At 41.9% G+C, this 26,691-nt stretch overlaps 1 protein-coding gene across 2 annotated transcripts in view; it reads left to right on the top strand.

The window, feature by feature from the left end:
- Positions 1–26,691, top strand: part of ADAMTS17 (ADAM metallopeptidase with thrombospondin type 1 motif 17) — a 201,234-nt gene that overhangs the window by 8,818 nt on the left and 165,725 nt on the right. For both annotated transcript variants that reach the window (XR_008238279.1, XM_052808107.1), the window contains exons 3-4: positions 2,471–2,636; positions 19,041–19,213. Coding sequence is in view for 1 of the 2 variants with exons in the window: in XM_052808107.1 (XP_052664067.1) it covers positions 2,471–2,636; positions 19,041–19,213 (339 nt within the window). In the remaining variant the exon portion in view is untranslated. The remainder of the gene's footprint in view (positions 1–2,470; positions 2,637–19,040; positions 19,214–26,691) is intronic.

Here is a 26,691-nt window from a genome sequence, read left to right on the forward strand (position 1 = left end):
TACTTTACAGGCCTGATCCTGCAAATCCTTCCTGCTTGAAACTCTACTTGGCTTGTCAGATTAAACTGGAGATTGCTTCTTAACCTATTCCAGGGTGAAGACGCATGGCTCTTTCCCTCCATAGGTTTCACAATTCCAAACCAAATGTGAAACATAAGTCCTTTCCAATGGTTTAAATTATTTTCACACTTGATGCCAGAAAGTTGGGATAATGTCGGGTGGTGATGAAACTGACTACTTCTTACATATTTTTGGCACCAGCAAAAACGGTTGGCAGTCTTTCAGGAGCTCTGGTGTGGCTTTTAGTACCATGGTACCAGATTTACAACCCTTCTTCTAAATAATTAAAACCTATATTAAAAAAGGGGGCTGGGGCTACCTCCCAGCTGGAAGATTGGAACAAGGAGGGGAAGTAGTGGAGAGCATCATAAAGGAGGCTGGAAGAATAAGTCACTAGAGCTTTTGCTGTCTCTAAAACAATTCTAACAAAGCCCAGCTTGTAATTTAAATGAAGAGGCAGCCCTTTTGGAAACTCCAGGGCAGAGTGGGTCTTGTAAACTGGTATGCATTCTGTGGGGCCAAGAAATAATGTCAATTTTTCTTCAAAAATGGGAGCCCTTCTGGGAGGTATCAAGGCATTTTATACTTAATCAGTATTGACCTTGGGGCAAGGTTTCTTTTGAAAGACCCCAAAAGAGGTGTCTCCTGTCCCTTTAGAGACAGAGGACTAATTGTTACTGTCGTGCTTTGCAGCCATGGCAAATAGAGAGACTGATTTTTTTTTTTTTTTTTTTTCTCCAAGTGCACTTTTGAAATTGGTGACCCTTTCTGAGAGATTCAGGTTTCCCTTGAATGTTGTTCAGTTAGTATGGCTGTCAAAAGAGGAGAGCTCTCATTTCTATTAGCAGAAATTCCTCTTGCTGGAAATACTAGGCCAAAGGGATTTCCTGGGTGTATGTGAAGACTGAATTTGGCAGGGAGGTGTGGAAATGTACAATATACAGTATGTATGTAATGTATATTATAAATCATATTAGTACAGTCAGCTGTTGAATATATAGTATTTGCATGTACGTGCAGAGCATTTATTTGGATGGTTGCCTGGCTGGCACAGAACACGGGGTGGGGAGTGGGGGGGAAGTCTGGTCTCTCTTTATATGTATAGAATGGGTGTTATAGGCATGCAACCTAGCAGGACCCCTTTGTAAGCTCCTTTACCTATAAGATGTACCATAGGCACAATCTGATGCCTCCTGGCAGGCCAAATGAGGCCACCTGTTGCTAGCAGAAATTGGATCAGACCTAGAGAGTTCTCTTGGGGCTATATGGTAAAGAGCTGTATTTCGAGACCTTTAATTGCAATACAAATAATCGTTGGGTTAGTACAATGAAAATTAAGTAAGAAACCCTCATTGTACATACTCACTTTCTCCAATGTGTTATAACCTCAGTGTTGATTACTAAACCTGGAGGCTTTGTTAAGTTTTAAGGTGATATCTTTGATTTCACTGTCTTCATGCCAGAAAAGGAGTGGAAAAGGCATAAAAGAACCTTAAAAACCCTGGGCTGCAAGCAGAGGAGGGCTCCCCTGTGGCAGAAGCTGCCTTCCAAAGATGTTCTTGCCAGCCCTGGTGTAAGGTCTGGACTTGGTGCAAGAAAGGCAGGGGTTTAGTGCTCTGACCTGTAGCCTATGGAGTCTACTGTTATTTACACAGGGTCTTTGCCTTCCTTGTGTTTTACTTGTTCCAGGGATGGTGGAAAATCTCGTGACTGGGAAGGTACAACTGTCCATTCCCAGCTTGAGCTCTGAAACCCAACCCATGGCTTGCAGGGAGAGCAGTGTTTACTATGTGACCCCTATTGTAGTCAAGAAGAGGTATTTGATCCCCACACCAAAAAAATGTAGGTGTCTCTACAAGTCATACTTAGGACAGCAATTCACTTAGTGTTGTCTGCAACACTGATACACACAGGCGGTGTCCTGTTTGCAGGCAATCTCACCTCTTTGCTCTACTGAGATAGTAAATGCCATTTAATAACAATGCAATTCCAGCTGGCAATTAGAAAGGTGATTATGAAAGGATTTTTGTTAATAGGATTTATTCGTCCTCATGTGAGCTGAGCATCTCATAAGACATATGTATTTAGGCTTCCAGCTAGAGTGATGCTCTTGCTGGAGGGAGAGAAAGAAGGGAAAGGAAAGGTGTTGACAAGAACCCCCACCTTTTCTTTGTACATGTACAGTGCACAATGTTTCTAAATAGTGCTCAGTGATATAAAAAATAAATATGAGAAGCAGATGAAGTTCTTTAGTCTGCATGATGCAGACTGAACACAATCATAATCACTTTTCATTTCCTCACACTGTAAATAATGATTGCAGTGAAATGGTCTAGGTTCAGACTGGGTTGATAGACAAGATTAGGATACCAAACTGATGGGGTATTTTTTTGTTCTCTTTTGTGGACAGGTTGGCTATATCCAAATTGGATCAGAGCACATGCTAATACAACCAGTGAATACATCAGAGACCTCATTTACTGGAAAAGAACACTTCATCAGGCGAAGACGATCCACTAAATCGAGCCATCCCATGAAGTCGCACATTCCTGATGAGCACTGCAAGGTTGTAGCAGGTAAGCTTGAAGTGGCTCAAGAGAGCAGCCATGAATACGCAATTATATTTTTAACTTTTGTTCTGCCATATATGTCTGTATTTTGTAATTCAAGCATTCAGGCAGCTGGAGCTAGTGAAAAATGACATGCATTAATGCATCCTTCTGCTACTTCAAGCAGAAGGAGTCACATCACAAGTATAAAAATTGTTAGGATATATGCTGTAACATTCAATTTGTGAGAACATAAACTTGATGATGGGTCAGAGTAAACTTCTGCTTTAACCATGCAATGTGACCACTGCTCAGGAAGGTATTCGCAATGTTTTTAGCAAAGGCCCAAATTTTGAAACTGTACTCAGTGGTGAGGGGTGCTCTTTCATCTTGCCTTTCCACTAGGGTTTTGCCAAGTCAGCATGGATAGAATGGTGATCCTTGCATTTCAGAATGTGGAAAGCGTCAACGCGGGTACTTTCTTATAATTTAATGAGGAGTATCATCTGTAGAGTCCAGCTCCAGGGATCCAGCTCATAACAGGATGAAAAGATATCTGGAGAGGGGAAGAGATGCACAGTTTCTTTTGTAAAACAACTTGCTTTCTTTTTCAGCTTCTCACATGTCATCATTTTTACTTCTGTTTAGCAGAGCACACGATCCATAATAGAGTGTATCAGGTACACGGTCAACTGGGCAGACTTTGTATTATTTTTTTTTTTATTGCTTTTATATGGCCTTATATGCATTTGAAACTGCCAGATGTAGTTCAGCAAGGTAATTTTTTTTAACTAGGGACTTGATTTTGCTTTTTCTTTCTGGAGTTTGACCTGTCAAACTTAAGCTCTAGCTATCATGCTATAGGGCTTTTTGTTTCTTTGACTGGCAACTTTTAAACTGTTTGCTTTAAGGTTTTGTGAGATAAATGGAACTTTTTTTTGCCCCCTCTTGCCTTGAGTTAGAGGGAATGAGCTCATAGAGATCGCAAAGAAACTTTTAAGGTGTTTGGCTTTCCTTGGAGATCTGTGAACCCAAGCTTGAGGTCTGGGAGTCCAAAATGTGATAGCAACTCATATAGCTATCCCTAGGTTAACTTTGATTTAGCTAGATTGGATATTGAAGGAGCTACAGCTGTGACAGCAGGGATCCTGTGTAAGTTAGGTGGTTGAGTGCTTGAGCAGTTTTTGTCTGCCATCCTGTTACACTGGCTGTGGATACAGATGTGCCTCGTGTCTGAAGCTATTCTGGACCAAACAACAACCTCTCAAGCAATTTCTAGTGCTTTTCTGCTTAAATAGTTTAGCAATATGAGATATATTGTTTCAGTGGGGTTTCTGTAATGTAACAAGTGTTGGGAGGTGAACCAGCTTCCTGAGAAATGGCAATGATTTAGATTTTAATTGCGTGTCTAGCAGTTGATAGTAGACATTCTCTAACGCTCTGGATTCAGTTTCCAGTGTCATGCTGACACACCTTGCCAGTGTTAGGATCTTGGACTTAACTCCTATGGGTCTCCATGGGTATGTCAGATGCTAGTGGTGTGTTCCAAATTGTCAGTCTTCAGTTGTGACCCAGCGTGACAAGGCTGAAGTTGGTTTTTAAGTTAAAAAAAAAAAAAAAAAAAAAAAGAGTGATGATTGTGGATCTGATTTTAAGCCCTGGAGTCTCCATTGGAATGGGAGACTAATAGTAAGGAGATCCAGTTCTTTGGTGATGGTCCTCCTGCCAATATTTTTCTCCTGTCTTTCACCTTCCTCCAGCCAAGGCACAACAGAATGTCGGTAGCTTTACTATATTTTTGCACTTAGAGTGTGTGCCTGTGAACTGCTGCAAACCTTGCTGGTGTTCTAATGCTTAGCACCTGAAATGCTGAAAAGATGCAGCTGTATTCACCCTTTTCATTTGAGTGGTGGGGTTTTTTTTGTTTGGTGTTAATAATAAAACAGATGTTGATATTATTATTTCCTATCATTTTTCAAGAGAAAATGGCTAACTGTATTCACTGATCATAGCCTGTCTTCTCCCGTTGTTAAAGCCAAACAGTCACGTTGTCAGCTAGTATAAACTGGTCTAGTTTTTGGCTTCTTTAGAGCAATTGAATTTTACCCTTTCTAGAAATCTGTCTGGGTGGGTTGCATAGAGGGTATTTTTTATGAACTCTGCGAAATCTCTTCTTTAGGTTTCAGCGTGCTTGTATATTCTGTTCCTTTTATTCCTCTCCTGCCCCATTATCCCACCAATGTTCCAGCTTCTGCCTTCTACTGGATGGACTGCATACTAAATGGAAGCAGTGGGTCAGGGCATCTATGCTGTCTTCTACTGGGCTGCCAAAGGGACAAAATGGGAAGCAGGACTGGCAGGTTTAATCAGTACAAGAGTAAGACTCGCTAGTATGGGAACAGTTAAGTGGTCAGGAACAAGTGCTATTGTGGGACGCTAAGGGACATGGCAGCAGCGGGAGGCACAAAAGTCTTCCTTGTTGGGAACAGCAGTGGAAGAAGAGGTCTGAAGGAACTGACCGGAATAGGCAGCCATGAACTTAAAGTTTGCCTGTATCAGTTTTTGTATCTTTCTTTTTTTTTTTTATTTAACCAAGCCTATGTACCAGCAGAGATGACCTGTGCTGGCTCATAAGTTTGCCTTCTAGCTGGCACTGCCTGTTGGTAAATCCTGTAGCCAGGACCTTTATTTTCTCCTCTGTGGAGTTGAGCTCTTAGTAGTTCAGCAGGTTTATCATTCTCGTGGGTTCAGACTAAGCCAATCTTCTTGATTCTCTGAGTATGAAATCTTGGTTCTGGTTAGAGTTACAGATCCCCTATGTCTCTTTTTAGACGAAACATCAGAATTCAGCACCACTCTGATTTCCTAGCCAAGTACTGTAGGTGCTGCAGCACTGTGTTCATAGAAAATGCATTCCAGAATTCTTACACTGTAAAACAAGACAGCCATTAGTTAAGAGCTGAACTGAACCAAAACCAGTCCAGGAAATCTGCCTCATCCTTTTGCCACTGAACCTTCTGACCTTCTGTCTAGAGGCAGGGTGCTGCCTGTCCTTGGCAGAACTGAAATTCCCTCCCTGAGAAGAGGGACTAAAGGAAAGGAAATTGGGGAGACACTGGGTAATTATATGGGATCATAATGGAAAGAGGAGGTGAGTGAGTACCAAGGTATCAGAACTGTAAAAATAAGACATTAAAAGGGGACACTGAAAAAAAGTGTTTCCAGTAGCACCTACTGCTTCCTAAAGGCTTCTGGGGACCCACTACATGCTGCTCTTCTCTGCTTTGTCCAAAAGGGAATATGAATAGACCCCACAGTTGCTGGGATCCCCCCTGCAAGCTTTGTCCTCCTCATGTTGGCCCAGAGGTGATTGACAGGCAGGTCCTGAGCTTGGGGGACCTCATGGCACGGGCTAGGTGGACCCTTGGTCTTACATGATGTGATTGCACTTAACTCTGTGTGTCAGCAAAATTAATTACATATCTGTTAGGTTCCTAATCCATGGACAGCCTGAGGAACTAGAGTCCCTACTGCAAGGAAAGTCATTGAAGTTCATATTTGTTGCGCTAAGAGCACACACATGCACACATGCGCACACACTACTACCATAGCTCAGCTCAGGCAAACGTGGTGGCCAGGCCACATGGGCTGAGTGTGTTTGTGGGTTGAGGCACAGGGAGATTAATAGTCTGATGTAAAATTTATTTAAGGCTATGGATCTTGTTCTGTGACTGGACTTTTTCCTGACTGGTGTTACTTGAGGGGCTAAGCTAGGATTGGGTTTGGGGAGAACGTGGGCTTCTCTCACTCTCGTGGGAGACCTGGATAGCTTTAGTCCCTCCCCCAGCAGGTAGGTGAGGAAAATCTGGGACTGTGTGATTCCCTGCCCTGCCCCGGGATCACACAGGAGTTTGCAGAACAGCTGAGAACAGAATTTGTATCCCTCGGGTGCTTAGTCTTTGTGTTGACTGCAGGCTGGCTATGCTAAAAAGGGAGGAAAGCACCTGACTGCTGCACAGTGGGGAGTGCTGCTTGCTCGTGCAAACAGCCACCACTTCAAGTAGCCGTGTCATAAAATAATGAAATTGCTCATGGGCCTTGCCACTTAAAGGCAGACTCCTGAATGTTTTTCATTGTTGCAGGAAAGAAATGTAAGTCCTGGCTGTTAATAGGCTTAGCACGTTAACGACCTAATTGACTCCTGTCTGGTTTGGATTAACTTTTGTGCACAAGGAGTTTAGGAACAAAAAAATTAATCCTCTCTGACACACAAAAGGTCCATTCCTAATGAAATTGTGTGGAAATGATGATCTAGGGGCATGCTTCCAGAGTTTCTCCTGGGAAAAGGTCTCTTTACTATGGTACGCACCAACTGGCAGTGTGAAGGACTGATCAGATTTGTACTAGAGGTTGGTTTTCAGGGGCTTGTAATTTGGCTCATCCAGGCTAAAACTTGGCAGGAAAGAATGGAGTGTGTAAATATGTGGGAAATATTCGCCTGCTAGACATTTTAGATACACATCCTGTATTGTGCAACAACAGAAAAATACATGTCTGTGTAAATACAATATAAAATGAGTATTTTTCAAAGCTGCAGAATTGCCATGCTTGGGCATTTTCCAGTCCTTTGCTGTTCTTTTTGTATTTTCTGAACAGACAAGAATCACCTCTAAAGGTATTTTCGTCTTAAAATTTTGTAATTCAGCAGTAACTGGCATGATCTGGGGTTATTTGGAATTCAGATAAAATACAAAGCATCAGATGCTGCATTTTTAATGTTAATTATTGATCTTGTAAGAATTTAGACAGGGCTAAATTGCTCAATCACAAATTTCTGTTGTCAGTAGTGGTCCTGTGATATATGAACTTAATTGATTGTAAAAAAAGATGCATGGTGATATAATGACTTGTGTGAGTATTTGTAGGGGGAGGAAGCAAGCATTTCAAGAAAGCAAAATGAACCTAATCAGGAAGTGCCATGTGTCAGCGCTACTGAGGGGATACAGAGCACGGCTTTCCAAGGGCATTCCTCTTGCATTCCACCCAGAAGCATGGTACTTTCCTTGCAGACCCCAGCCATGGGAGAGGGAAACTGAGCTGAACAGTTCCTTGGGGCTAGGCAATGCTAGCAGTCTGGTTTGTAAGTGGTTGTTAAAATCTCTAAAACAACTCCTTTAGTCTAAGTGGCGTAACATGTCCTACAGCACTCGAAATTATTTTTAGAGCTGCAGGAGAACTTTGTAGGAGCCAAATTTCTCCTGGAATAATCTGTTTAAGAGGATTAATCTGGCTGTAGTCAGGAATGGGAAAGTACTTAGGGTCTTGCATGACTGGATCTTTGAGATTTGAATCTGAAAGTGCCTACTAATGGGTTAAAAAAAAATCCCAGGTCTGTGGATTCAGGGCTGATGTTTTAATTCCTTTGTTTAAATTCTGAAGTGCTCCATCAGCAAAGGACACATCCCATCACCATGGGCCAGGTGCTATTGTTAGTCATATGATATGTGTATAAGTATTATTTTTATCACCTCTCATCCAGCAGGAGAAAGAGTTCAAGTCACAATGCACATTTCTGCTCAGACATGAACATGAGCCCCTGTGAGGCAAACAGAAAACCTATTAAAAGGTTTCCAGGTGCATGTGCTGTGAGGGGGAAGGAAGGAATGGTTGGGTTTAATTTGCTCTGAAGCATGGCATCATTAGGAACATGGGAAATAGCTTCACACCAGTGATGTGAAACACTTCGGTTCTCATCTCTAGACACTGGGCTGCATCTGGGGCACAAACCTGCTATCACACACTGTTCTGATTTTAAAGAACAAGTTTGATGACTTTCTTGTCAAAGGTCCTAGACTAGTGGTCTTTCTGGAGAGAGAACGGAGTCATAGGGAGTTTTGTTTGTAGGTTTTAATACATATAAATAAGAATTTCTCTACAGATAAGCCAGGTGGGAGAGAAAGAGATCTCTCTTAATGCATCATGCATGATTTTTGCAGTGCCCTCGGGTTTGGCCTAGACCTCCATGAATAGACTTCTCAATTTATTTGTAGGGACAAGAGGTAGCTGCAGGGTTAATCTGTGTTTTGGCAGTATATGTGATTCCCACCAATCTGTGACCCCATAGGAATAGCTTATGGTAGAGATGAAATGGGCAGAGCAGAGAGGACTACAGGGGAGCTGTACCATCTCCTTTATTAGCCACCTGTAGCTAAGAATGGGGGTAGAAAACACCTGAGATGATAGGGCTTCTTTCATTGCCCTGTCTTTCTGTGACCTTGTAATATATATGATAAAGCTCTTCCCATGTGACAATATCCACCACACCCTCACCTGCATTAAATGGATGTAGTTATGTTAACTATCATGGAACAACAGTAGTTTAACTAATTTGCTGAGATCTGGTCACATATTTTGCATGTTTCCTATGCCATCAAAGTCTATGGATGGGGAAAATTTTTTCAGTTTTCCTTGGTGAGAGAAAATATCAATGTTAAAGACAGCATCGAACCATGTTATGAAAGCATAGGAATCTCCTCTAACCATGTCATAAAACTTTCTGTTTCTCTGGGAAATGTAAGTTCTGTTAAAACTTTTCCAAAGGTCTCCAGTGATGTATTAAAGTCCCCTTACATAGAAGGGATTTGATATAAAATACAGTCCAGGAGCATGAGAGAGAGCAGCTTGTCTTTGTAGGGAAGGTTATTATTTCATGTTTATGATATAGACCTCACAAATTACTCTTAAATGTGGGTTTGCTTTAAACCCTTTTGTCAGTTTAAATGAACCAGTTTTCATTTAATGCAAATGTGCTGCATGGAGAGAAGCACATAGTGAAAAAACAGTAAGATCAACCTTTTAATTCACAAAATAACAATGCATTGCTTCTTTGTATAGTTACTTCTCAATCTGTTTTAACAATTAATCAAAGCTGGTAATAATTTAAATAAGTGCTAGTATGCAGGTATCAAATGTAGGGAACGCTATTCCCGAACAGGTATAAATCCTAAACACATGTTACTGCTATGTTGCATTTCCCCATCTTTAATCATTGTCTCTTAGCTGTGTTTTCTCTGCAGGTTTGACTTGGCCTGAAATAGCAGTTGTTATGGCCAAAAAACATGTGCACTAAAAATAGAAAGATGTAATGCAACCTGTATTAGTCCATATTAGGAAGCATCTGTTGAAGAATTAAAGCAAGGATTTCAGCAATGGGCTATGCAGGAGATGTAATGTGATTAAGTGTTTGCAAGCATAGAAGTATTCCTTGTATCAGAAATTCAGCACTTTGCCCATGAGAGTATGTCTTACTTGTGTGGATAAATCCCTTGGTTTCTCCAGCTCCCTGGTCTTCCAAACAGGGAGTCTGGATTTTCCCTGTAAGTGTGTGATTGTTTCCTTATGGCTGGTAAACAGCAGCCTCTTGGAGCAGTCTACCATTCAGAAGTTGTCTTTTTCCATCACATGTGGCAAGTGAAGTTTTATTGCTGGTCTGTTCTGGTTGCAGCCCTCAGGATGAGGGCAGCATGGATAATGTGAAGCAGGAGGGACTCCAGTTTCTTCTTCCTTCACTGTCAAGGTGCAACAGAGACCAAAAAAAAGGAGATGCAGGTACGTGTAATGTATGGATTTCTTCCCCTTCCAGAGCAGCTGCACACAGTAGAGCTGTATTGCTCCTTCACTTGGTTCCTAATAAAACATAGTGCTAGTTTCCATTGGAACTTAATGAAATCTAAACTGGCAGGTGGTAGTGAGCTAGGTTGTCTGGTGTATGCCGTCCTTGTCTCATGATGTTCATGTGTATTCAAGTGGTCATTCTGGCTAGAAAGGCAGACAGGTGGCTTCAGGGAGACTAAGGTACATCAATTACCTTTTAGCTGTCTCTGTTTTTTTTCCATATCATCATAAATCATATCTCAGGGTTAGAGCCAAGAGTTGGGAATTGGGCCTCTGTTGGCCTCAACTCCTAATTTATTTGACCTTTGACCTTCAGTAGATCCCTTGGGAATCTTTCTTATAAAAGCTACCAAGCGTTGGGCACCTACATGTTTGTGTGGCCAAGATGGGAACACCTGGGGGCAGGTTTTGCCTCCATTCAAAACTCTAAGCTTCCTTTGAGGTAGTTTGTAATTATGAGTGATCAGTCATAGGTGTCCCAGACTGTGAACCCAAGACTGAAGGCCCAGAAATTTAGAGGCCATTTAGACTGTAACATCTAACTCTCAAACAGCTTCTTTATTTGCAAATTAGGGCTACTAACTCTGAGCTGGCAGTGGTACCAAGAGCCTTTGGATCTGAAAGTAGCTCTAAACTGCCAGTTTCTTTCTCAGCTGATCTGTTCCCTGTGTAGTTTGACATATCCGTATACATTAGGGATTAAAAATAACTACTATGATACTTTTTACTTCACTTTGACTGAGTCAGCACCATTATGGGAGATGAACCTGTATTCTTCACTGGCTTTTGTGAATCACCAGAAGTAAATTGCCCGGCTTTCAAGGAGGTCTGTGCCACCTCTCTCAAGGTATAGGTGTAATGGTGAGGTCAGACTGTAGGTGGGGAGCCCTGGGTTTGGTGAGTCCCAGAGCTCTTCCAGCCTCAGCAGAAGCAATTGGAATTCAGCTGCCAAAGCCCAGGATGGGTTGGTAAGGCTGGCAGTTGTAAAAACATTCTTTGCAAACTAAGCACGTTCACTAAAGACTCATTAAAATAAAATAAACCTGGAGGCCAATGATGCCATTTTTCACAGTATAGCTGCAGCCAAGCATTTTGTAGTCTCTAAAGCCCCGAAGTGGGTTAGGGCTGTGCTTTGTGATTGGTCTCAGATCTGCTGAGTTTTAAGTGATCAAAACTGAGGAGTCTGAGTTCAGAGTCTTATGTACATCATTCCTTATCACTTGGACCTAATTATGTTTGTGTTACAGGATCTTCTCCCATGGCCCCAAGCAAGTTGGGATCTTTGTGTGTCTGTCGCAAACAAAGGAAGTCAATTCAGCTTCAGAGAATTTACAGCTAGTAACAGAGAAAATCAAATACAGGATGAGAAATGGAGGCACAGAGGTTAAGAGGGAGTGGCAGAGCAGATATTTCCATTCCCACTTTAACAGTATTACCATTAAGCCATGCTCACTGTGCCTGCTTTCTGTAACATTAAATTGTCTTCTCTGTCTTACATCAGTGAGTCCTTGTTTCTAGCTGGATAGAAAGCCTACAATGAAGGTGTCCTTTTAAAAGGAGATGAGTGCACATAGTTTGGGAGGTGGCAATCTTTGAAATTCAGCTGACAATTTGAACCAGTGAGCAGACAGAGATCATAGTCCTTATCCTGTGCTGTCTTACAGGCCTGACATTAAAGACAAAGTCCTGATGCATTATGTTGACGACTGAGAATGCTTTGCAGAAGAAAAAGGTTTTAACTGATGTGTCCAAGCCACAGACTAATTTGGATAACAATCCTTGCAATAAAAACTCTGGTGTTTTGAGATGCAGCACAGAGTTCATGACTTCTGTCTGAAATTCTTGTTTGCTGCTGTGCCAGACAAATAGTCGTGAACTTGTGATTTGGTATGAAAGTGGCTGTGTAAAAAAAACAAAACAAAACAACCCCAAAACCCAACCAAAACAAAAAAAAAACCCCAACCCAACCCCCCCAAACCAGAACAACAACAAAAAACCCAAAACAAACAAACAAAAAAACCCATCCAAATGTTTTTGGGAGGTGGATTAGGGAGCAATGGCTCATTCTGCTACACAATGATTTTTCCTACCAGTTGACACATGATTTTGTCTGCCATTCTAGTCAGAAAGAAATTGGGGGTGCATAATCATTTTGTAGGACAAGGCATTAAAAATGAGAGGACAGCTCTCAGTCTGTTATCAGCTGTGATTTGAATGAGCAATCATTTTTAATCCCTGAACTTCAGACTACTCACTGGCATCAGCTAGCTGTGGTAAATCTGAAATCTCAAGCTTTTAATGGAGGTATAAAAGACCAGTGCACAGGGACAATTTTGTGCTGTGTCCTGACAGAGGTGAAGCGGGCTCCATGTTCCCATGGCTGGAAATAGATTGGGTAGTGCTGGCTGTGGTAGAAACTCCAATAGTGTCTATTGACACTCCAACTCTATCCTTCTTAGCTTCCTTCTTCAATCCTTTCTTGTGTCTACTCCAAGGTGGATGCCACAGGAAAGATGTAAAGGAAGCAACTGTGTGGAGCAAGGCCCCTGGAGCTGAAGTGTGGTTTCTTTTTTTTTTTTTTTCTTCAGGAGATCAGTGTTTTGAAAAGAATCTCTCTGTTGTTGTATGGGTGAAAGCTGCAGCTGCAAGGTAACCAATGCACAGAGCTGTGGGTGTAAAGACCACAGGAGGCAGTGAAGGGATGTTTCTGGTGGTGTCCATGAATTTTGAACTGGTTCTCTTTATGTGCCTGTGGTGATCTCACAGCTCTGAGCTCTCCCATGATCTGTGGTTGCTCTTTTAGCTCAGGCTGTGTTAGCACATATCCTTCAGTGGGCTGACTGCTGCAGCAAATGTTTTGTCATCCTGGAAGTCTCAGATCTCTAAGCCTGTTCAAATTTGTCTTGATTATAACCATGAGCAACTTGATCCTCAGGCTGAGCAAACAAGGTTGCTGACTTGTACAACTTGTGGGCATCCACCATGGTGATGCTGTGCAGTCAGTCTTTTGAAGAAGCTGTTCAATAAACAGTTTTGAAGCAGCTCTGCTGTCAGATCCAAAGAGTAGTAGTAAATTGATTTAACAGTAGCATATTTCTCTTGATGTGTTTTTAAATAATAAACAGTCTTCTCTGTGTTTCAACCCACCACACTTTGATCTTAATTCAAACTAAAAAAGAAGCCTGCCTGTATTCTGTTTAGGTTTTGCTTTTGCTCTGGTCCTGGGATATAAATGCTGCTGCTGACTTCCGGTTTCTGTTTCACTTCCTTCCTGGGCTCCATTTTACACCTTGCCTTCTGGATTTGCAATGAAATCAAGTCATTATGCTAGATTTGAAAACTTCTTTGGAATTAGTGCAGTGTCTAGGTTAAATAGCAATTAGTGCAGTATCTAGGTTAAATAGCAATGCCCAAGAGACACAGATGCAGTATAATGATCTTTTTAACACAGAATTGATAGCCTTTTGAGAGGTGTTTGTATCCTACTACTGGTACCAGAGAAACTTTGTGGCATCCTGTCCTTCTAATAATTCAGGAAACTTGGCCTTCCTCTGACTGACATATTGTTTTAGGTTAACTAGTAAGCATATACTTCAAGAACTTGCTTTTTTTAATTTCTAGGCTTGGTTTGTGTGCAAGATCTCCTTTTTCTTCCTCTCTGTTTTGCTTTGGAGAGGTGGTGATTTTTACTTTTAAGTGAAACTAATAAAGCCTGCCTAGTGGGATTACCAGTGAAAGATTCTCTAGAAATTCATGGGAGAACTAATGTTAGCTGTTTGCCCCACTTGCATACTCTCTCTTTTTATGTTGCTGAAGTAACAGCATAAAGGAAAACAGAGATAGCTCTCCATGTGAGGGTATAGAGATGTTAAAGGGGTCATGGGTGGAAGGAAGTTAGCAGAGGGCTTCCTGAGGAAGAACTGGAGAGGATTTTTAAGGCAGCAATAGAGAAGAGCTTCTAGGGAGAAATCTGGCCTAGCAGAAAGGACTCTGCAATTTTACTTTTATTTGTGGCTTTTGTTGAACTGCATCCAGAAACTCTCAGTAGGTTTAACTAGAATGAGGTAGCTAAAATTACAAAGGGAAAGATTAGGGAGAAAAAAAGTGGAAGGCTATAGAAGGAGAAGTTGCTTTTCAGATGAGTCTGGGAAATACTGTTGGAAGGGAGGTAGGAGGAGCAGGACAGCACTCTGCAGTTACAGCAAGAATGTGCCAAAAACCAGACAGTGCTAGACAGGGCTTTTGGTGTGTAGTAGGAAAAGGTCATTTGGGGCGGTTGCATTGGAATTGTACATCTGTTGGGTTGCCATAAAAAGCAGTGAACATAAGGAGTTTTCTACTGAGGCTTCAGAAGAGCTCTGTTGTGCTCCTGATCGCAGTAGGGACTATGTTTTTTTGCCATTCTGAGGAAGATTTCAAATACTGCTGGACAGCAGAAAGTGATATGATCATGTTGCTTTGCAGGTGACTAGCCAAGGAAAGGTAAGACCCTGTAAATAAAAGCCAGCTAATGAGCTTGTGCAATGTTACATCCATTTTATACTGAGGATCTGGGAGTGTATCGCGCTTCTCCCATCACCTAACAGTTCTGAATTTTGTGGAATATTTGGCCAGATAGACTGTGTAACACACTGTCAAAGTGGCTGGCAAAAGAGTAATGTCCCTTGTGCCTAGTCACCCGCAGCATATACGTGCTGTGTTGTAGATTGACTGTTTCAGCTCATATTTCACATGAAATTCTCTGACCTCTTAAGCAGGGAACACCTGATTCCTAAAATAGCGTGCAGTTTGGTTATGTATGCTCCCCGCAATGTAAACTCCTCTGACAGGCTCCTGCCCATGTTTTATGGCCTCTTATGCCTTCACAGTAACACTTAACATCTGCACCACAAAATTTGTAACATCAGTTTGTTCAAATAAAGAATCCACCGAGCATTTAATCCTTGTTTTAATGGCTGATGTTTATTTTAGTTTGGGGTTTCATGTGCTCATGGAGGGATTCTCTGCCCATAGCCCATAAATCATGTGGGGCAGGAGTGAGACTTCTCCGTGCTGGCTTGTTGCTGAAGTGAGGCTCTAGAGATGGGGTTTTTCTGATACCTCCATAAAGTTGACTCACCTCAGGTATGAGTTGCAGATGTGTTTAAAGAGGATTTTTACTATTGGTTCTAGATCTTTTTCTCCTCTTCATCAAATGTCTGTGATATGGGATGTGTGTATTTCCTTTGTTCTGTTTGGGATGGTTTTTACATGCAAATGATAGTTACATTTTCACCATGAGCTTGATTATCCTGGAAAATTGTTTGCATGTGTGGCAGGGAGGAAGGTGCAAATAGAGACCACTCTGAAAGTAGCCCTCTGCAAGGACAAAAAGGACAGAAAGAACAAAGAAAAATTACCCTGTAGAGGAGCTACAAACTTGAAAACAGAAAGCCAAAAGAAAAAAAAAAAAAGGAGACACACACTCATTCTTCTGTTCAAGTAGCTTGTGTTGCTTTGCCTTACTTCTTCTGTAGTGTATCATCGGTGACCAGCTGAGCTCTTTGTAGGCTCCCTTGAGTCAATTGCATGTTGCCTGTTTTAAGTGCTCGGTAAGCTTACACTTGGACAATGTGAGGGAGAGGATGAGAGTAAGAGCCCAGATTCTCTAAGTTAGGTCAGTTTGGCTGTGTTTCTAGGCAAGCCTGTGGGGTGGTAGTTTTCCACACACAACCTCTAATCCCTACCACCCAGTGGAAAGCAGCCAATCCACAGCTTCAAGTAAAACTCATGGAGGAATGGGGGCCAGAGGCTTTGTGTGAACCAAGACTACCCAGCAATTTGCCAGGAGTCCCTTTACACTGCAGCTATCCAGAAATCACACCTTTCAGAGTTTTGTACAGCTGCCTTCTGCAAAGAGGGCGCGAGTGGAATCAGCAAAGCCTCGCCAGTTCCTTCATCTGCCTCTGGAGAAGGGACCACGCTGGGCAAATGGCAAATGACCATGATGTGACCTCTTCTCCCTGGAGTGCAAGCTACAGTCTAGAATCATGGGTTCCTCCTCTGACACAAGTGGCTGCTTTTCCACCAGAAAGGAGATTTTTTTTCAAGTGAAAACCCAGAGTACTCCGAATTTATTTTCTTCCACTTAAGCCTTTTTACACAGCTCATTCAATGTCAGGCCCAGATTTCTTTGAGTCTAGGCCTAGCCCCCCGATAAGAGCAACTTCTCTATAGGCAGGATATTTACACTAGCTGAAAACTTTTAATTTATTAGGGAATTACCAAAATAAGAATTTGATGGGGAATTGCTGTTACTTCTAGGAAGGTTCTGATTGCTAGCAGCAAGACCCAAAAGGTCAATGTTCTTACTGGAATGATTTACCTTCTCTTCCTTTTTCTCTGCTTTCTCCCCTGGTATTTAAATGATAACCTTCAAAGTACCACAGCTAAAGATGCGTGGCTATGCAGAGGGAGGGATGGGTAGTTGAATGGAATGAAATGGAATAAACAAACAGACAAACATAAGAGCTTTTTCACAGAAGTTTGGTGAAGTCATCTCCATTTCATAGTTGGCAAATCAAAGGTGCATTCATCTTTCGTTCTTTCTGGTATAGTCACTCCGTTTTATTTCATTGCCTTTCTAAAGCACTTAGAAACATAGAGATCCCCTGCTTTGTGGCAGCTTTGTCGTGATTGCACACTTTTCTGCAGCTGTCCTGCAGTCCATGTGAAAACAAGCCTTGAAACTTGGTTATTTTCATCTTTGCTGCTGGCATGTAGCTTTCATTATTTATGAGCACCCCAAGTTTTCATTTTTTGCTTGTCCATGGGCTCCTGCCTGTCTTTTTAGACCCAGGGGGATATTTCCAAACTCTTAAAAAAGATTCAAATCAAATTTCATGGTTGTTTTCTCAGTTTAAAATATGTACCGAGTGTTTACAGTCAATGCCTTAGGCAGAAAAGCATGTGCAGAGCTATATTGGATGACTGCTAGACAACTCGGAATAGGAATATGGGATGGACATCTGCAAATATGCATATTGACAAGACAGAAAATGCATGAATGAGCAGAAGGCAAGGAGTCCATTTCAGGTGGGCTTTGGGGGGCTTACAGCTGATGGGGTTTATCACCCTGAATACAAGAGGGTCAGTCAGGAAAACTGGTGATCTGGATGTGAGTGCATTTACCAGCCTGGGAAAGAAGGGAAAGTCAAGATGAATTATGTAAGGGAGCTGGTAAACAGTCTGTGGAAAAACAGGATCAGTGAATGCTAACTCAGATCTGCCTGCTGCAGGATGGTCCTTTGCTAAGAGAGGGTCTCAAGTTTAAATCTACAGAAAATTAAAAAGTGATTCTCTGCTCTGCGAAACGAGCAGCATGTGTAGTGTGACGTAAGAGGTATCTGTTTGATCATCCATTATGGTCTATCCCATGTCACTTTTGCATTGAATGTTGTGTTTAAGCTGTTTCAGGACCTGTTGTGTGTTTGGCTCCCTTCTTCATTGGAAGAAATCAGCATTAATACCAGTGTCAGTATCTTATGCATAGTATATTACAGGCTGAGCAGTAAGCAGATGTAATTTCAGTGAATCTTGGCAGTTTGTTTCTTATTGCAAAATAAATTTGTTTTAATGACTTCATTTGCTTTTCTTTCACTTTACAATTGAAAACATGAATACATTTTTTGTGACTGCAACAAAGTGAGTAGATTCAATTTCAGATCTGAACTTAATTTTTCCTTTGTTCATGCCTCAGCTGCTTTGCACATCTGCCTTTGAGCTGTGAAACACATTTCACCTTTCAGTTTAGAAGAGGACAAATTACTGATACATTAGATCCTTAGTTTGGAAGAAGGAAGGTTTAACTTGTGTTTTAATTTTTGTGTTAACGGTAGCTGACCACTGCTTCACTTTCTAGTCCTTAGAATGGGTCCTTTTCACAAGTTCTTGTAACTTAAGTTCATTAAGGATCAGCTGGTCTAGGGAGTCCCCTGCTTTTGGTACACATACGACAATAGAGAGGCATGTGAGCTCTGCATGTAGGTGGCCGGTGACTGCAGCTGCTGGTGCTGATGCTCATGCCAATAGCAATAAATGAGCAAAGAAAGCTTGAGAAGGTCTTATCTAGCCCGACCTTCTGCACTTCTGGGTTTCATCCAGAGACTTCTGCAGTTGGCCAATAATCCATGTTCCAAAACAATCTGACTTAGCTTAAAATTTTTCAGACTCTATCTTGTGTTCTGTTACATTGCTCTAATAATGCTGGTAGCAAGTAAAAATGCAACTGATGGAAATACTGACTCCAGGAATATCTTACAACTTCCCTGGCTAAGGAGAACCTGCAGAGTCTAGAGTGTACCTTGCATCCCAAAGCATGGTCTCCTATCCTAAAGTTTTGTTCAACAGATTTTTCCTTAATTTGCACTTGTTTCATTATAGTGGAATGTTACTCCTTTCACAAGTCAGATTTCCAATTTCTGAGATTTTTGCAAAAGCATGACTTCTTGGTCTGAATTACAGTTAATCTTTTGCTTTTCTTGACTTCTCTTTTCCCATCCTCTTTCCTATTTGCATGTAATCTGGTGGTCTCATATGAATCTGCACACAGAGGTACAGATGTATTTGCAATGGAACCTCTTGGTTGCTGCTTTTAATCAGCAAAGAACACTTTAATTAAAGGTCATTGCAATCTGAATGTGCACAAGAATGTTTGTTGAAAAGAGTATAAATGTTTTATTATGATCTGCCAGCCTTAATAAGTATTTTGACTTTTAGAAAAGAAGAGACAAAAGAAAATGAAATCAACCAGTGACTGGAGGGAGAGAAGAAACGCCATTCGACTTACCAATGAGTACACAGTAGAAACTCTGGTGGTGGCAGATGCTGATATGGTCCAATACCACGGTGCAGAGGCTGCCCAAAGATTCATCCTCACAGTTATGAATATGGTAAGTAGGCACTTTACTCTCAAAAGAAGAAGCAAGAGTTAACAGATCATATCCAGTGTAGGTTAAAGCTGGCTTCCTTGACAGCTGAAATGGGTAACTCTTTTGACCTTGAGGTGTGAGGACAGGTTTTGGTTTTCTTGTGTTACGTGTTTCTTCTCCCCCATCTTTGTGATTCTCTGTATTTGCCTAAGGACATCACAATAAAAAACTTCTTTGAAACTGAAATTGCAAGTTTTCAGTTAGGAAACATTCCGTAATTGTTCTGGAGTAGTGTTTTCTACCATATTTTTTGCACTGCTATGGTTTACCTTGGAAGAGAGTATCCTGGAATGGATAGGTGGTCTTGTCTGACATGATGTTTCTTGGGTTCCTAAAGATTTCCATGGCACACCTGTTTCATAAGAGAAATGACTCTGTGGGTCGTTGTAATAGGGGGCAGTCCAAGTGTTACTGAAGACAGCAGTCATACTGATTTCCAGCAGAAAACCTGGCTTTAAGTCAGTTAGAAACACTTTTTATCTTTGATTTTTATATAATGAAAATGGCTGCCTCCCTTGCTGTAGAAAACATGGCAAACTTATCACCAAACTGCCAGGGGATCCCATCCTCTTTACCCCAGGACCTCTTGTGCTACATGAAGTGGCACTGATCATACCTGTGAATAGTTGATGGAGTTGGCCTTTAGAAGCATTCTAGAAATTCTGCAGAGAATCTGCCAGGAGTGAGGAGAGCCTTTTGAAATTGCAAGCTCATATGAAGTGTGGGTGTTAATTTGTTAGCTGTCCTAGTAGTTAAGACTTCTGTCTCAGTTGATAAGGGAACACAAAGCCTCTCACAATGAATGCTCAATCACTCACTTGTTGGCAGTGCAAATAAAGAGATAATGGCTAAATTGGATGTGGACACTGAAAGCTCTGCTCAGAGACGGCAGGGGTCCTTCCAGAGGCATTTGCACAAGGAAGTCTTGGAGGAAGCTTGTATTCCTCTGCCCATGCTGTTGTAACATCCAGGAACAGTTCATTCTGACTGCTGCTCTGTTGTTGTTCATGAGCAGCAAATTGGCTTGGAAGAAAATAACAGTTCTTAATGGTAATTGACTGGTCATGCTTCCCAGTGAAGAGCTGAGTGAGGGATGCTCAGTGCATAATCCGGCTATGGGACAACAGCTTTTTAAGAGGTCTTGTATTCCTTTGTCAAGCACTGGTGTGAGGGGGCTCTCCTGTAGTGAAATGCTTTGCTGATTAAGCAGGGAGTTTGTTTAACCAGTCTTTTCCATTAACAACCTGCTTTTCTGTGTCCCTTCCTCTACCTTTTATTTTGCCTTCTGGCATGCTGTGACAATAGTCACTTAACAGGGCTTCATTGTGTCTCTACATTTATTTGGATTGGTTTGTAGGAAATGTCCTCCTGCAACAAAGCCATTCATGTCACCATCACTTCAGGGTCTACTTACTGGCTTTCCTGCATTTAAGGGTGTGTTTGTTGGGGGTACAAGACCCTTTTTCTTCTCAAAGCTACAGTCCTCTAACTTTAAATTCACACACCAGTTTTACAGTGAGCAAGCAGAATGTAAGTTCAGCTCTGAACGAATCTGCTTCTCAAGTCACTTTTTGAACTGAGAGAAATGCATATTCAGATGTAACGTATATGTCAAGGCTGAGTTTCTTCCTTATGTCAGATGCTTGGGACCTCAAGAGGGGTGATTGATGCTTTTTGTTTGCAGTGGCAGCCCAGGGGTCCTCCTAAAATCTGTTCTGCACTGATTGATCAGTGAGATAATAAAAACCTGCCATTGTGCCCCACAGTTCTGCTGGGGCTGGGACAGGGCATTATGGCTGCGAGAGCTTTTAAAACACGTGTCTAATCATCTGTCTTGATGATCCTCATGCCAAAAGGTCAATTATTTCAGTGTAGCCATTAGTGCATCTCTATGTTGTGTAGCTTTACCAGCCTGTGAAGATTGTTAGGGTTGAGTACACTGATAGACCAAGTCCTAAACAAAAGATGACTGTGAATACTGTTGTCTGTCCAGGCTGAGGAGTACTGCAGAACATCTCAGCAACATCAGCTTGCCAGGTGTGAATATATATGTGTGGAGAGGTGCTGATAGATGGGTTGGGTTCTCTAAACTCATTTACTAAATGAATATTGAAGCTTAGTTTCCAATGGATTTGGCTGATGGACTTTTAAGCTAGGTTCTGATGCTGTAGTGTGAGCTCACCCCTTTATTAGACACTAGAGAGTACACATGGAAGTGGACTCTTGGCTGAGGAACACATCTGACATCTCCTAAGGTGTGAAGTCCAGCTGAAATGCTTCCCACTGTTAAGTCATTGCTCCTAGGGGCTCACCCATGTGGTTTTTCTGACTTCTGATGGGATTTGAATTTATGTTTCAGCTTTTCAGCCTTCAGAGGAGCACTGACAGAGTGTCTCTCCTTTGTCTGGCCACCTACATTGCCACACTTGTAGGAACATAATATTGTTCAGGCCTCTACCTCCCTGAGGAAACTGGTTGTGAGTGGCTGGCAAGATCAGAAGATAACTGAGGAATAATAATAGGCAAACACATAGATGGCATCATTGCATAAATCCTTTATTCTGAGGCTATAAAACAAGGTGAAATTCAAGGAAATGAAAGGGGCTTTTAACATTCCATTTGCCATAATGAAAGCTGATCTTTATCCCAGCAAAAGAGGCTGAAGAATAATTCAGAAAATATATTTCAGGAAGAGAGATAGGATAATCATGTGGTTTTGGTAGGCCTTAGCTGAACTCTTCACTTAGCCACACTCTTTGGGTAGTGCCTGAACCAGCCACGGTGAATCTTTGTGTGGTAGTTTCTCATCTGTAAAACTGTGGTATGAGGAATAGCACAGCCCTAAGTCCTTTGGGCAACATCTGTTACATCCTTCTCTGGTGCAGGATCAGTTGTGCTCTATGTAACCACGCAAATGAAGGCCTCCTGACTGCTTGGGATGTTTGTTTCCTGCCTGCCTCGATACGACTTCTGTCAGTCTTCTGTGACTGTTAGTTGGGGGACAGGATTTGCCCCATGATATTAGGCAGTGCTTATTCAGCTACACTGCAGGATGGCGGGCTGCCTCTAAAAGAAACCAGAATGTTAATTTTGGCTTGGATGCTTGCATTTAAGCAAATAGAATGTTACTGGTCAGGGGTATATTAACTTAACTCCTCTCTGTAAGCCATTACGTTTACTGTCAAACCACAAAACAAGCATTAAGAGGTCTTATTAATGCTTTTTATATTTATAGACATTTTAAATAAAGTGATCTGCCTTAAAGTATTTAATATCTATTTATGTTACAAGAATTTCTGAAGGGAAAAAAGTCAGCATTGCAAAATACCGGTTTATTGCTCCCTTGGTAAATGAGAATCTTGGGGAAAAAAACCCCACCACCGTCCTCTAGAATAACAGCTAAGAAACACAGCAAACCCCTTTTGCAACCCAGAAATAACAGGTAGTACTTCATATAGCAAATGCTGTTTTTAATGATATTCTGTAGTTCTGACCATCCCCCTGAACAGAGAGTAGATTCACATTAAAGGTACATGTTTTTTCTGAATGTCATTGTAGAGGTGCAAGCTCTTCCATTTACTAAACTAATATTTGAAGTTGTAAGACAGATTTTTCCAAGATCATGGAATAATTTCCCTCTAAGGTACTCTATAATGTATGAGTAGGAACAAGCATGGCTCCAGGGCTTTGAGTTGACTTTTTTTAAGTCACCACCTCTAAAATGAAATCTTTTCTTGTTTTCTGGCAAGGTATTTGATTCAGTATGATTTTGCTAACAGGTGATTCCTGATGGCTTTGTGATAATGTTAAAAAAACCAAGCTGATAAAGAAGTTGTCAAATGCCACCATGTACATCTGCAGCCTTAGCAAGGCAGTGAGTTTGTGGGCATGCTGGATATAAGGGCATGGACAGGGAGAGATATCAGCAGAATTATAGAAATGCAAAACCAGTTACTTAAATATAGGTCCTGATTTATTCTAAGTTAAACTCCCTTGTTATTGAGCTTTTGCACGGTGTTGCAGTGTTTGCATATCAGTTCTTGTCTCCCCTTTGCATACTTTGCCTTGAGTGCATCTATTCATGCCCTTCTTCAGAAACCGCCAGTGTTTAGAACTTCCTCCAAATTCCAAAATAAAGTGCCTTTGTGGTAAGACATGCTTATTTTGCTCACCCATTCTGTTAGTCTGCATCTGGCAACTATAATTTCTCATTGCTTTTCATCCATGTGGAGGCTGTTTGGATGGATGTTCTGTTTCTTATGAAGTCCTGTGTTGCTCTTGTGACACTTCATGGCTTCATTTAAACTGAACTTCAGGTTTCTCAACCAGCAACTAGAAGACCAGTGGATTGGCTTTCTCTTTTCCCTGCGTATCTGCTTACGATAGCTGCCATTTTGGTCTTGGTTCAGGAGCAGGTACTAAAGCATGATGCATGCAGTGCTTTCTTGCGGGAGTTTCATGCTTTTGTTTCCTCTTGTGTTTTCTTTTCATCTGAGAGAAATGGCCAATAAGACAAAAAAGATTCTCTGTCCTCATAGAGAGGCAAACTGCACAGGCATCTACTGTGGCTCATTTTCATGACTTATGCTTTCAGCTTCCTGGAGAAAACTCTGATTCAAATAATTCTGAAGCATATGATAAATGAGGTATGAGACCCTTTGGAGAGTTCTGTCCATGGCCATAGTGTTTTTAATGATGAGGAGTGACTTGTTTCACCTAGTACCTGAACAGCAAGTTATGAATGTTGGCTCCTTGAATTGTGCAGAGCTTACTTTGCAAACCAAGTCCCACTCAGACTGACCCTCTGAGAATTTAGGGACAGAGATGTCTGAATTTCCAAGACCATAATGTAGTGATTTAAAAGCTTCTTTCTCTGGGTTTGAAAACCTAAAAAAAGAGTTGTTTGGGTTTTTTTTCTCCCCTAAGTGCATTTTGGGGGGGGGGGGGGGGAATAAATTACAACTGTGGCTTGGTTTTGAGCTTGCCTTTTTCTGAGAGAATACAGCATGCAGGGGTAAGTTACTGTAGTACGTGTTAGTTCTCCTGCAGCTGTTGTTAAGCCATGTGATTAGTGTGGAAACTCTTTGCAGCAGCAAGCAGTAACTTGAAGTTAGTGATCTTTGGGATGTCATTAAGAGGGAAAATTTTTATGTTGTTCTTTAGGAATAATACTGGTTTACTCTCTGAAGCCTTATTTTGCACTCTGCAGATCATTTTTCATTTTGGGTTTTCCCTGTGAGAGTTTTTTCTGTGTTAAAGAAGCAGCTAAAATTATTTATATCATGCATGCATTGATGGATTTATACCTCTGTGCTCTTGGGGGCTGCCACATAAAGGCTCCAGAGCTGCCACTGATAATTGGCTCCCTTATCCTGATTTGGAATTTTCATGGTGGGAACAGGGACATAAGGGAAAAGGATATAAGTACTTGACCACTGTCTACAGATTTCTCTTTTCTCTCCAGCAGCCCCAGGAGAAAGAGTTATGTCAACTGTATCTTACAAAGACCCATGAATATGTTCTTTTTCGTAATGTTTAATGGGGTAATTTGAAAGCTTGGCTTTAGGTGGGTGTTAGAAATCCTATAGCACTTTTCAAAACAAGTGAAAGACAACGTCAGTAACCTGACTAATGCTTCTGCTGTCCAAACGTTGCCCAGCAGCCAAGGCAATGGGGACACTCCTGCTCGAGTTTAACACTTAGGGAAGAAAAAAGAAAAAAAGTCAATTTGCCCTCAGGATTGCTGTTCTGAACTCCAAAACATCTCCCTCCTACCGTCCACCTGCAGAGGAAGCTCTTGAGAATTAAAAAAAATTAAACTGATGCAGTTTAGTTCCTCTCTTAGCCCAATTCCTCATGCGTAGGTTGTGCTTTCTGCATGCTGGGGCAGGCCTGGACAGCTCATGCCAAAGCTGCATTTATTCTGTCCCTTCCATGTCAAAGCTATAAGGAGAAAGAAAGGCAGGAGGAATGCAAACAGAGGAGGAGGAGAAGGATGGTTCAGGCTTCAAGCTTTTTTTTTTTCTCTAGGGCAGTCTGGGTAGTAAAGCTCTGTCAGGAAAATGGAGATGAAGAAGGGAGATGTCAGAGGCAGGCTTTATTCTTCTTCTTGTTCTTCTGCTCTTCCTCTTCCATTTTTCTGTCTGTTTTGTATGACTCTCTACAATACCTCTTTGTGTTTCCAAAGCTCAGTCTCTCTACTTTTGATGACTTCTCACAGAATAGAAGTCAATACAGCATAGAAGTTCACCTGCAACAGGGCAACCAGTGATCATAACCACACTTCAGCCACATTGACAACTTTTCACAACCCTTTCCTTCAGCCTAGCGACCAAGAACCTACATTGCTCTTCCAGCCAAGCTGCTTTCTTGACACTGTGTTGATGTCCTAAAACCTTTGCATTTTGTTCCATGACAGTGTGTTAGCGGGTTTCCTGCGTCTGATGCTTATGTTCCCAGCTGCCTTATATTATTAAAAGGTTCTAAAATACCCCAAATAGTTTTACTTTTCCCCTGTTGGAAGTGGTCACAGCAGCCTCAAGGGTGTGATGCAATTGCAGGCTTGGGGGAGAGTGGCCCACGGTATTGCAAGTGGGAAGGGAGGTGTCTCTGAGTCAGTCTCTCTATTAATGCATGCTGTCCATGCAGCAGGAAATCTGAGAACATCTGCACTAGGAAATCCCATTCCTCCTCCCCCTACCAATTATCTCAGCCACCTCACTTGGCACTGTTAGCTCATGTGCCGATGATAGCCAGTTGGACGTGGTGTCTGAACAGCTTTGACTCACCAAATCTATGGGTGATGGTTTCCTTGTAGGCTGGATGAGAAGGGCAGAAGGTGATTGCTACCATGATGGAATCCAATTCCTAGCGGGAAAGATCTATGGATTTGAATTCTTTTATTTTAAGGCCACGTGGGTTCCGTGATAATGCTTCCGTTGGGTGCAACCTACCCTGCACAGTCTGCTTTAACACTGGCTGTGTGCTGCCAAAATGGCTGTGAATAACCTGTGCTGAACTCAGTCTCATATTTTTTTCACCAAGGCTTTTAAGGTCTGGTTGTCTTCTCACTGGGGTTCCTTCTAGCCTTAAAGACCATGATTTGAGACAGTTTGGGTTTTCATTTAAAAGGATAGTGTATTGGGTGCAGCTGGCAGTGGAGGGCTGCAGGGACCTCTCTGAGGAGACACCCGGAGCTGCCCCATGCTGGACACAGCTGGTTCCAGACGGCTCTGCAGTCGCCCCACCACAGGACACAGCAGAGCCCATCAGGAAAGCTCTTGGCACCTCTGTGAAATTGTATTCAAGAAAGGGCAAAAGGCTGCATTGGCAGTGAGGAAAAAAGTGTGAGGAAAAAATCTGTGTGGGCATCCAGGTCAGAGCAGGAGGAGGAGGAGGTGCTGCAGGTGCCAGAGCAGAGGTTGCCCTGCAGCCTGTGG

The sequence above is a fragment of the Harpia harpyja genome, chromosome 14, assembly GCF_026419915.1.
Source record: "Harpia harpyja isolate bHarHar1 chromosome 14, bHarHar1 primary haplotype, whole genome shotgun sequence".
NCBI lineage: Eukaryota > Metazoa > Chordata > Aves > Accipitriformes > Accipitridae > Harpia > Harpia harpyja.